Source organism: Tursiops truncatus, chromosome 17, assembly GCF_011762595.2.
Source record: "Tursiops truncatus isolate mTurTru1 chromosome 17, mTurTru1.mat.Y, whole genome shotgun sequence".
Classification (NCBI taxonomy): Eukaryota; Metazoa; Chordata; class Mammalia; order Artiodactyla; family Delphinidae; genus Tursiops; species Tursiops truncatus.
In genome coordinates, this window is record NC_047050.1 from 3,666,280 (window position 1) to 3,678,862 (window position 12,583).

General features: G+C 40.3%; 2 protein-coding genes across 2 annotated transcripts in view; both read left to right on the plus strand.

Moving 5' to 3' along the window:
- Nucleotides 1–12,583, plus strand: part of LOC101317476 (RP1 axonemal microtubule associated) — a 303,982-nt gene that overhangs the window by 112,355 nt on the left and 179,044 nt on the right. Inside the window, 1 exon segment of the mRNA XM_073794757.1 lies at nucleotides 422–596. Within this exon segment, the coding sequence (XP_073650858.1) occupies nucleotides 422–596 (175 nt within the window).
- Nucleotides 2,777–9,217, plus strand: RP1 (RP1 axonemal microtubule associated). The gene is given in 3 exon segments (XM_073794746.1): nucleotides 2,777–6,869; nucleotides 6,872–6,915; nucleotides 6,917–9,217. Coding segments are annotated over 3 exon segments (5,565 nt in total). The 3' UTR covers nucleotides 8,345–9,217.

Sequence of the window (12,583 nt, forward strand, 5' to 3'; positions counted from 1 at the left end):
AAAGGTGTGGCCAAGAGTGACATTCTGTTGGGTACAGAAAGCCTTTTCCTGTGACCTGTGTGTCACTTTCCCGGTCCTGGTGTGTCCGTCAGGCCCTTTCCCAGCTGGATGCTTGAGTGGGGAGGACAGGGGCAGTACTGTGTACCCTTTAAAGGTTTTTTTGGTTATGATGGCAGAAGACCGGTCGGCCTGTGCCAGCTGTGGGCTGAAGACGGGTGTTGGTCTAACACCCCCTTCCCCCCATACCCTTGGTTCTTCGATATTTTGTATACGTTATTTGGTGCCCAGCGAGTGGTGGGTGATTATCACTTTCAAACCCAGGAGGCTGTTGAGTTAATCAGTTATAGACTCACCGTATGGAAAGAACAAAACTTCATGCTGCTCATGTCAGGACCATAACTCTTTGATTTTCCCCCCCTAGGTTCCCAGTCTCCAGGCTGTGATCCTGAGCTCTGGAGCTGTGGTGGCAGCAGGAAGGGAGCCATTTAAACCAGGAAATTATGACATCCAAAAGTACTTGCTTCCTGCTAGAGTACCGGGGATAATCTCTCACCGTGTGTACCCCAAGGGAAATGCTAGGTCAGAAAGCAGAAAAAGTAAGTCACTTAAATATATAGCCCTTATTTTTAGCCCTGAGTTGTTTTTGTTTTTTTTTTTAACCTCAACAACAACAAAAATTCATCTTAAATGACCAATTTCCTTCATCACAGAAAAGGAGAGGATCAAAACCTTCTAAACTGAAATTTGTTATATTTGTAGCTGGAGAGAGTTGTAGAGATCATCTGATAATTTTTTAAAAAAGATTTTTTTGAAGTCAGTCAGTCAATGATATATCTGTTTAAATTGATGAGGTTTATTTTTTGTTTGTTTTCTGTTTTTGTTTTTGCATCTAATACCTAGATAAAAGATCGAAGTACCACCATTGATTTAGAGAGGAATCCTAAATTCCGTGGAATATGTGTAAGTGACACTCTGGTGGTTGCAGAGTTTTCTCTAAATAATACCATGCAGATCATAGCTGAGCTCAGGTTAGTTGATCGACGTATTTAAAAATCATCTCTGGAAACTCCCTGGCTGTCCAGTGGCTAGGACTCCACGCTTCCACTGCAGAAGAGGGAACGGGTTCGAACCCTGTCCAGGGAACTAAGATCCTGCATGCCGCACTGCTTGACCAAAAAAAAAAAAAAAAAGAGAAACCTCTAACTACACATACATGCTCTACTTTCTGAAGTTATTCCAGTAAAAGTCACAGGCCCTTAAATCCACTTTTTATTTATTAAAAAAAAAGGTTCATATAGCCACTTCATGCTGGTTAACAGTACTCTGAGTTGATAGTTCCTTAGGAAATGCCGTCTAATGAGACGTTATCCTTTGGATAGGGGAGGAGGAGTGCCTCTTGACATCCAAGAGTGTGGGATAGGCTGTAAATTCCCTTTTTCAGGCAGAGCTAATCTCATTATTTACAGTGCTCAGTATTTTAGCTCCAGGCGAATGTGTAGATTGCCATTTACACTTCCTTTTTAATTTTTATTTTATGTAAACATGGAATGGTACATTTTAAGTGGTGTTAATTCCTTTACTTATTGCTGAACTAGGCAGACTCAACTATTCCTTCCTGTTGTTCTTTAGTTATTTCATGGATATGCTAATAGCCAGTCGTTCATGTGTCTGTTCCGTAGGCGTCAGCTGCCCAGGATCTTATGTGCAGGTAGTGTTAGTTCACCCTGGTCATTTCATCAGAATGATTTTATTGTCTTCTGTCTGATGTGGGTTTCTGAGCATGATTTTTAATGGCTTCAGGGAATCTGAGGGCTTTGTTAAGTTTTACTTTAAAAAATGATGAGTGAGACAGTTTCATTTATAGTTTTGGTGAAAGTGTACTAAAAGTTAAGAGGAAGTATCTCTAGGCTTATCCTTTGAAACTAAAGGTATTTAATTGATGGTAAGCATGTGCACATCTATACAAACTACTAATTTGACTGAGTTTAGAAAGCATGAGTTCCAAGATTATCTTTAGAGGTACACATTAAAAAAAATACCTAGATATCTGGGTCTTTGACTAGCTCTGTTCTCTTTTGTGACTGATATTAAATAAATGCACTGATTATACAAAATGAATGCTAAATTCATAATTATTACTAGATTAGCCTAGCCTTTAAAATAAATTCTAAAAATGTTTTTACTTTCGTAATGGTATAGATATCTCTCGTCGATATACACAGGTAGGAAAATGAATACCACCGTAAATTATTACTTGCTTATATGAATAGGTAAGCAGCACTTGGTTAGACCCCAATTTCAGTACTGGTGAACAGAATAAAACAACAAAACCAAATCCCACAAAAATCTCTTTATTTTTGCTAGAATCCTTAGCAATTTCTACTTTATACTTTCCTTTTTAAAATTGTCTTATTAAACTCATTAAGATTAAAATTCCGTGAATTTCCTCATTGAAGTAGAGTTATAAGTTCTCTTTTAAAGAGTAGTTTGTAGAAATGTACCAGACACTACAGTAAACTAAATTGACGAATGAATATATAGAGGTGAGAAACTTATTAACAATATCTTACTATGAAATTTAGAAAATATGGTGTTCTTCTTACTAATTATTTTTTGTTTTCTTTCTTTGCTGCCTCTTCTGTTGGACATTTATAACTTCTCTGTCTTCCACATTATATTTTGATGTGGGGCATCTTTTACTTTTAAAATCTTGAAAGTGAGCACACATGTACCTTCAAGCCCAAGGTCTCAAATTCATTCTGTTTCTTCTGACAAAATGCAGAGTAATGATTGCTACTCAGACCATTCTTTTGCTTCTGAAAATTACTTGGCCTTAGAAAAAAATGATTCTCAGAATTTATTGATATATCCTTCTGAAGATGATGTTGAGAAATCAATTATTTTTAATCAAGATGGTACTATGACAGTTGAGATGAAAGTTCGATTCAAGATAAAAGAGGAGGAAACCATAAAATGGACAACCACTGTCTGTAGAGCTGATCTTTCTAATAATGATGAAAAGAGTGAGGTAAGCAGTTTCCCAGGAAGAACAGATGATGGATCATCTGGTTTAAAGATTACAGCATGTTCATTGTCTGCAGATGTCTCACCTCTGGAGAAAGGCAGTATTCAAGAGGGCAGTTTGGCAGAGGAGATCAACAGTCCAGTGAGAGATCAGGATACTGAAACTTGCAATTCTGCTAGTTGGGAGAATGCTGCTATGGACACAACTGCCACCCAGGGAACTCAGGATCAAGCGAAACATCATTTTTATAGGCCCCCTACACCTGGACCAAGGAGAGTCAGGCAAAAGAAATCTGTGATAGGGAGTGTGACCTTAGTATCTGAAACTGAAGTGCAAGAGAAAATGATTGGTCAGTTTTCCTATAGTGAAGAAAGGAAAGATGGGGAAAACAAATCTGAGTATCACATGTTCACACATTCTTGCAGTAAAATGTCATCAGTATCCAACAGACCAGTACTTCTTCAAGTTGATAACAATGAGCAGGTGGAGTCATCTTTAGAAAGAAAAAAGGAAAGCAGACTGCTCAAATCAAACGCACTAAGTGCTGGTGTTGTAGAAATTACAAGTCAGAATATGTTAGAGATGTCCCATAATAACGGCTTGCCACAGACTACATCAGAAAACTCAGTTGTGGAGGAAGGTATAGTTGATAGTGTAACAGCGGACAACAAAACTAGTGTCAAGAATTTAAGAACTTATGGTAACACCAGCGATAGAACCAGTCCTTTTTTAGCAGATGCAACTCATTCTTCAGGTAACAACTCTGGAACTGACAAAACTATTTCAGAGACCCCAGCTTCAGTAGGATCCTCTACTGTCACCACAAGAATTGACAGACTAATTAGTGAGTTTTCTCAGTGTGGTTTAACAAAACTTCCAGAAAACGAAAAGCAGATTTCATCATCTGTTGCCAGCAAAAAGAAGATGAAATCTCAGCAGCATGTGGTAAATTCCAAGCATCAGGGTGGGGAGGTTGCAAGGAAAGGAATCCCCAGGAAGAGTAAAAGAATAAACACAAGAGGCAGAATTGCACAGGAAACCATACTGCAAGACTCACGTAGTCCCCTTAAAGGAGAGATACTTTGTGAGAAAGACCTCCATGCAAGTGATACGGTAATTGAATCAAATTATTTTTCTTCCAAAAGTAATAATGCTGTGAATTCCAGGAATCTCCCTAGAAATAAATTAAATACTATTCATAATCCTAAGGTTCAGGGACTGTTAGCCAAAAGAAAATCCAGACCACTAAACAAAGTAAACTTAGGAGGACCTACAAAAGGAGAAATTGGTCAAGGAGAAAAAGTGTTTTCCCATAATGAATTTAGATATTGCAAAAATACTTTTGAAAATCAAAATTTATTTCATATGTTTAACTTTCTTGAGCAGAAACCCAATGCTTTTTGTGGTCCACAGGCTCAAGCAGAAATAGCATCTTGGTATTTGAGAGGAGCGTCAAAGAAGAGTTTAGTTTCAAAAGTTAATAATTCACACATAACTTTAAGAAGCCAGAAAAAACAAAAAGGGGATAGGTTGAAATCAGATACTATTGTAAGTAAACAGCATGTCACAACCAGGGCAAATTCCTTAGCTTCTTTGCAAAAAGCTGTTTTTCCTGAGGCTGTTACCCATCATTCAGTTCAAAATTATGTACAGAGATGGTTGCAGAACATAAGTTCAGATTCAGCTTTGCAACCTAGACAGTCAGCTCCAATATGCACAAAGGAAAGGAGTGTGGTAGGTTATAACAACAGTTGTTTTCCAAGAAATAATTCCCACAAAAGTTCTGGAAAAGGAAATAATTTTCTCCTGGAAGATAATAAACATGTAACTGAAAATGCCAGTTTGACAGGAGATAATCTAGGGAAAGAGGTCGGTACATCTTTTGACAAAGATAACAGTGAAGAACTTAGCAAAGATCTCTATGGGAGCCAGGTTGAATCTCTGAAGGATGCTTACTTGCTTTCCATCCATGAATATCGTACTTTGTCACAGTCAGCTATTGATGATGCTAATACTAAAAGTCAGGTATCTGCTGAAAAGTCAGGACAAGAGGTAAGCCTTGTTTACAAAGACATAAACCTAGCTACAAAAGGGCAGAGTGTAGAGGCTGCCATTCAAGTAGATCTTATGGAAGAGGACACTCCAAAACACCTGTTACCAGTCTGGTTGCTTTGCCAACTGCAAGCTTTAGTTCCTAGTAGTCACAAGACTCAGAATGGAGTTGTTCAAATGCCAGGTTCACTTGCAGATATTCCCTTTCCTTCTCCGATATATAATTCATCCACTAATGTTCTTCTGGCTTGGCTCCTGGTGCTAAACCTAAAGGGAGGTATGAATAGCTTCTGTCGAGGTGATGCTCACAAGACTACCAGCAGAACTTCAGAAATACTTGCGTTGTTGGAGGTTCTGAAACACATTGCTGTCAAAGAGGAAGCAGATGACTTGAAGGCTGCTGTTGCCAGTTTAGTGGAATCAACCACAAATCACTTTGGACTTACTGAGAAAGAGCAGGACATGGTTCCAATAGATCTTTCTGCAAATTGTTCTACACCCAACATTCAGATAGCTCCTAAATGCATAGAAAATGAGAAAACACAGAAAATCTCCTCTTTAGATGGAGGCTGTTCTGCCAGTGAGGACAGTGTCTCTGAAGTCTGTGTTTCAGAGGGGACTTGCTCTCCATGTGAGATGTGCACTGTGAGTAAGACTTATCCTCCAAAAGAGACTTGGAACCTCAGTGATAATTCTTTCCCCAGTGATGGCTGTACCATGGATCAGACCTCCATGAATAAGGCTTGTTTCCTAGGAGAGGTCTCTTCACTTACTGACACTGTGTCTTCTCATAAGCCTTGTGCTTATGAGGAAAACCGTATCCGTGAGATGGCTTGCTCAGTTGATGAGGCCTACATTCCCATCAAAGTCTGTAATACCAGTGACTTTTTAAATTCCAAAGAAAACACATATACTGATAATTTGGAATTGACCGAAGAGTTAGAAAGAGTTGGTGAAGTTCAGAAAGACCTAAATATTTTGGCAGACCCTGGGTGTAAACATGGCTTTAGTATATTGGTGTCACACCAAAATGTCAGTAATTTAAGCCACAGTGGCTTTTTCCAAGATGCAACTGAACCAGAACTTCATAGGAAACATAGTTCTCTAGATGAATTTGAAAATTGTTCATTAAAGAAATTTCAGGATGAAAATGCATATACATCTTTTGATAAGGAAGACTCAAAGACTTCTGAAGAACCAGGCTCAATAACCAACAGCGTGACATCAAGTGAAAGAAACATTTCAGAATTGGAATCTTCTGAAGAATTAGAAAACCAGAACACTGATATCTTTAATACAAAGGTAAATTCAGGAGAGCAAGCTACTGAAGAATTGATCCAAAAAGAGTTAGAGGCTAGTAAAAATTTGGAATTGATCCAAGTCTCTAGCAGGAACATTACAGAAGGAGGAGGAAGGAATGGTGTCATTTGTGAGACAATCAGCAGGAGCCTGGCAACACCACCATCTTTAGTATTTTGCTATGATTCTAAGCAAAATGCTGAAAAGCAGCTCATTGAAGGAGAAACTGAAATGAGAGTAAAAAAGATGGTAGAAAGAATGGAAACTGGAAGTTTTGCAGAGTCTCTCCTTAATTTTAAAAATGACTTCAAAAGGTCAGGGACTTCTGATCGGTCAGATTATAGACAAGACAGTGAGAATGAACAGTCATATAAAACATCCAGTGATGGCCCCAGTGACGGTGGTGAGGAGGTGGCCCAAGAGAAAGACTATAATAAAGGATTTGTTAAAAGGACAATAGAAAAACTTTATGGTAAAGCAGAGATGATGAAACCATCTTTTTTCTCTGGGTCTACACATACATCTCAGGTTTGTCCTTACGATTCTGTGGAATTTCAGGGTGCTGGGAAAGTAGGTCTTTATGATTCTGAAGGTCAGTCATTGGGCTCTTCTGCACAGGTATCTAGTAATTCAACTGTGTTGCAGAAATTTCAGGAGGAAAGGCGAGATAAATGTGATTTTAATAATGTGAGGGCCAGTTACCATGGGGAAGACATTGTGGAACATGGTACTGAACAAAATGGTCGTAACAGAATTCCCAGAGACATGGAAGAGGGGGTACTGATTGACAAGGGCAAGTGGCTTCTGAAAGAAAATCATTTGCTAAGAGTATCATCTCTTGAAAATTCTGGCATGTGTGGCAATGCAGACACCACATCAGTGGATACTCTGCTTGATAATAACAGCAGTGAGGTACCGTATTCACATTTTGGAAATTTGGCCCCAGGCCCAAACATGGCTGAACTCTCCTCTTCAGAATTGGAGGAACTGACTCAACCTCCTGAACTGAGATGCAATTATTTTAACATGCCTCATTGTAGCGACTCTGAGCCTTTTCGCGAGGATTTGCTGGATGTTCAAAATAAAACTTGTTCTCAGGAGAGAATACCAAACCACCATGCAGAAGAGAAGTGTAATCATAGGTCAGAGAGAGTATGCACATCTGTCACTCATGTCTTCACATCTGCTGGTAACAAAGTCCATCCTGTCTCTGATGATACTATTAAAAACCAACCATTGCCTGGTAATAATGTAATTCACGGTGCACTTCAGGAAGGTGACTCTTTGGATAGACTCTATAATATTTGTGGTCAACATTGCCCAATACTAACTGTTATTAACCAGCCTGTAAATGAGGAACACCGAGGATTTGCATATTGCAAAGATTCTGATATTGAAAATTCTTTGAGTCTCCAATTATGGATGAAAATACACCCACGTTTACTACAGTCAGACAAAAACATGTTCAGAGATAAGAACAATAAAGCAAGTAGTAGAAAAGCGTTTATTGATAATGCCATTGGCGGTACATTTGATTGGCTTTATTTTAATAGCACATTTGACTTGATGGATAAAAGGAGAAAATTAAAAAGAATTAACTTCTTGGGCTTAGAGGAAGAAAATAATTTAAATAAGTTTCAATCATGTTTAAAGAATTTCTTGCACACATTGTTGCTAGTTGGGGGTCCTGTGAATTCAAATATACAAGACCCCGGAAATCAGACAAATGAAATCTTTGAAGTAGTTGATGAGAATAACAACGTCCTAAATAACCGATTCCAGAACTCAAGAACAAATCTCAACCAAGCAGTAAGAGAAAATAACTATCATTGCTCCTGTGAAATGCTTGGCCAAGCCTGCCTGTTCTGCCAAGTTGAGGCATCCTTAGATATCAGCAACAGAAGCACATTAGAAATATTTTATGTTTTTGAAGATGAAAATCTTTTCATTTGGGAAGAGGAAAACTAATTAAATTAAATCATGGTCTTGAAAGCCGTGATGAACAAGAAGGTCTCTCATTTCAATATCAGCACGGCCTTTCTTCCTGAGAAAGATGAAGCACATGGGATGGATGTGGATTAGATAACCTCTAAGAATTTGCCACTTCTTCACAATGAGCTTACCCCAGAAATCTTGCCACTGGATTATCCATCTTGACTTTCATCATTTCTGTGTTCTTCATTTTTTCAGCAATTACAGACTCAGTTTCTATTGTTATTTTTGAAGTTCCTGTGTTTTTTTCTTGAGCATGTATAATTTCTTGTTTCTGTTATTTTTCTCCTAAGACACCATAAATGCCCCGAGGACAGGAATTATACCCCCCCCCCTTTTTGTTATGTTGTCAACTTAGTGCAAAATGTGTATTGAAGATATTGGTGAATTAATGGAATAGACATAGCCTCAAATTACTTCATTTATTAATTTTAGCTGCTGATTTGATAAAAGTCTGTAAGATCTCAACAACAATCTCATAAGTTTTTTTTGTGTGTGTGTGCCAAATGTGTTGAATCTAGTTTCCTCAGAACATCTGTCTAATGTACTTGCAAGCATTTCCATGGGAGAGGATTCACTGTTTTTCCTCATGACTAGAAAAAGATGCTGTACTACTAAGCTGGCTCTCCAGTACTTTGCCTAGAAATTAATGATCTCTTAAACATTAGTAAAATGTCAAGAAATTCACATAGGTCAGAAAAAAGTGGAAAAGTGTAAGGCATGCTCTGTGAAGAAAAATGAAAGGAACTGGAATGATTTAACTTGGAAAAGAAAAGAGAAAGGTGACTTCACCCAGAGTTCTCAAAATTGAAAAAGAACTGCTGTGGAGAGGAACTTGACAGATTTCTTTCTGTGTCCACCTGCATTAATAAAATATTTAACTAGATATAAATAAAAACATGTTGCTTAGAAGGATAAATAAATTTGATTAGACTAAGAACCATAAATTGTCTCTTGAATACTTGTTATTTTTGCCTGGGGCTTAACCAGGGTATCTTTTAAGGTTCCTTGTTCTTCATGACTATTTGATGGTATAGAAACAAGTCTTATAAAACGTGGGAATTTATGTCTCTTGTCTGGAACTGACTCAGAATAGAAAAATTAATGTTTTTGGAGCCACACACAGAGGTGCTAAAATAACAAATTTGGCATTGGGGAACTAAAAGTAATTACCTGTATAAGGAATACCTTTGGTTTCAGTTCAGCATGAGTCATAAATCCATAAAAAAATTATGAGTTGCTATTTATTTAACCAGAGGAAGTCTACCTCTACATAGAGTATGACTTTTCTACATTGTGATACACTCTTCTAATTGAAATATGGAAGTTGTTATGTAAGCTTCTGTAATGAGCAATGAGAAATTTTGGTGAAATAAAAGGGCTAAAACTGTGGAGATATACATGCACTTAGCTTTACTGCACTTTGCAGATACTGCGTTTTTTACAGATTGAAGGTTGGTGGCAACCTTGTGTCGAACAAGTGTGTCGGGCACATTTTCCCGACATTTCCACATGTCCCTTTTTGTCTCTGTGTCATATTTAGGTAATTCTTGCAATGTTTTAAACGTTTTCATTATTAATATTTGTTGATTTATGATTAGCGATCTTTGATATTACTATTGCAATTGTTTTTGCTTTGTATTTTAAAATTATGGCATGTATATTATTTTTAAAAGATGTAATGCTATTACATCCTTAATAGGCTATGGTGTAAACATAACTTTTATGTGTACAGGGAAACAAAAAAATTTGTATGACTTGCTTTATTGTGACATTCACTTTATTACAGTGGTCTAGAATTGGACCTGCAGTATCTCCCAGGTATTCCTGTGATAGAAAGGGGAGGAGAATTAACACTAAAGTTGTGCTAACTGTATACCAGGGGCTATGGTAATCTCATGGGTTTATTATCTGTAACCCTTCCTCATAAAGACGCTGTGAGTTTAGCTTTGTTGCTCCCTTTTTATAGATGAGAGAACCCGGAAGCAGGGAGGTAAAGTACTTTTGTCAGTGGTGCACAGTACATATGTCAGGATTTGAACCCAGTCCCTTTGTGCTTGAAAGTCAATGCTACTTTTACTACATTTTTATTCTTCTCACGTGAGGAAGGAGTAAGATGTTTTAAAAGTTATTAGCACTCTCCCCAGAGCAGAGAGACAAGGAAACTATTTTTCTTTTTAATTTGGAAGGAGTGATATTTAGATGTATCAAGGAGATTGGGGACATCACTCACAACGAGTTGTTTTTAGGAAAATATAGCATATGGTTTTTAGTAATACTACATCAAATGATGTCCTAGGAGACCCAGACGATATTGGGAAGAAGAAATTGGGAGTGACAGAAATGAATGGGTAATGCACGATTGTGTAATGTACTTGTCTAAAACGAACATGTTCGGAGGCATTGAATTCTGTCTGAGCTTTGGAACCAGGTCTTACTCATGTTGATATCCCAGATCTAGCATATTACTTGGGACGTGGTAAGCACCTCGTAAATGTGTGTTGAATGGATAAGAAGTGCTTTTGAGCGCTCTTTCTTTATTAACTTCGAATCCATACATGTAGAAAGATATGTAAAGATGCTGAGGGATAGAACTAAGTTTCTTATATTTTTTGAAGCAATATTCCAATCATCTTTAAAAGAACGTGAAAATGATTTTTTTCTTTTAAACATTCAAAGGATTTTTTTCCACAAGGCTTACATTAAAAAAAAACCTTGAAAGGCTGTGAAATTTAGAAGACCAAATGAGACATTAGAGGAAATTTAAGAATATTGCCCAGATCTGCCCGCCTTCGAGATAAGTGCTTGCGGCAGAGGAAGGGGCGTTAGCCTGCTGGTTCAGGGGAATGTCCTCAGGGCGGGCTGATGCAGTTCCCGCTTGCGCCCACCAGATGGCAGCTGTGCCCCGTGCGGCCGGGAGCTAAGACCCCCTCGCGGGGAGGCTTCCCGGGCTCGCGGGAGCACCTGCAGCGCCTCAGGCCCGGGGCGGGCAGGCGGGCGGACGGGCGGGGGGGGGGGGGGCCGGTCCGGGGGCTGTTTGCTGCTGCTTCAAAGAGCTGAGGACCCAGTTGTGCAGGCAGCCCCAGGTCTTAAAGCCCGGAGGCATAGAAGTGTTCGGAATGAAAGGAAAGGCGCTGTTAGCAAGGAGTCTAAGTTCGCAAATGGAGGGGCTATGACGGGGAACGCCGGCTGTCAAGACTCCTCGGAGCCGGCGCCAAGGAAAGCCTGGGGAGAGTGGGAGCAAAGAGCAGACGGACCCCTACGTCGAGCGGAAGCTCAGTTAGCGAGCTGTTGGCCCGGCGGGTAGGGGTCTCTCTCACATGAAGCTGTCAGACGCCTTACCTCTTCACCTTTCAGTGATACGCAACCCGTGTCCCGTTTTCAAGGTTTAGACTGGGGTGTTGACGCCGGGGTCCATGCGGGCGGCGCTCGATTTGTCGGTTTCCTCATCCGTAAAATGGGGCCCCGTGCGGAGCTGCCTCGTGAGACGGCGGAGAGGCTCTGGCGAGAGTGGCTGAGGCTCGAGGCCCAGAGCTTGGCCCGGAGCAGCGGGTACGTTTTGCGGCCCCCGGAGGCGGTGCGCCCCATCCGGCCCCGCTGAAGGCAGCTTCCATCAGGGGCTGTCCGTGCGGGGCCCAGCGCTTTTCAAAATGCCTCCTCGGTGCTGGGACCTGGACCAGCGCCGCAAGAGCAGAGCCTGGCTTCTCGTGGGTGTCAGCTCTGCTGTTAAAAGCCAGGCGTGGGGAGGGCTTGTTTCCTGGGGCGGTTTCCCTGGGCTCGGGAGCTCGATCCAGGCTTGGACCCTCTTGCTCCCCGGGGGGACCTCCATGGCTGTGACGTCCCTCACACTTGGGGGTCGCCACACGAGGGCTGGGGGGTGGGTTCTGACTAGACCGCATCTCTGCCCCTCCCACCTGTCTTGAAGTGGCCTTTTCTTATTTATACCCTTCGTTGTCGAACACCTGTCCCCCTAGCCTCCAGGTCTTTCTCAGAGATAATCGCCGTGTGTAGCTTTAGTTTTGGTGTGTGTGCGAGCAGGGGAGCGCAGGATCTTCCCGCTCTGCCGTCTTGATCTGGAGCCCCAGTTCCACATCATTGTATGATATCGGGAACTCTTTTACAGTCACATGTAAACACAGGACGATTAGACAGTGGAAATTCTCAGTCAAAAAGGTAAAGTAATTACGTGAAGAATGACTTGGGCCAACGGGAAGC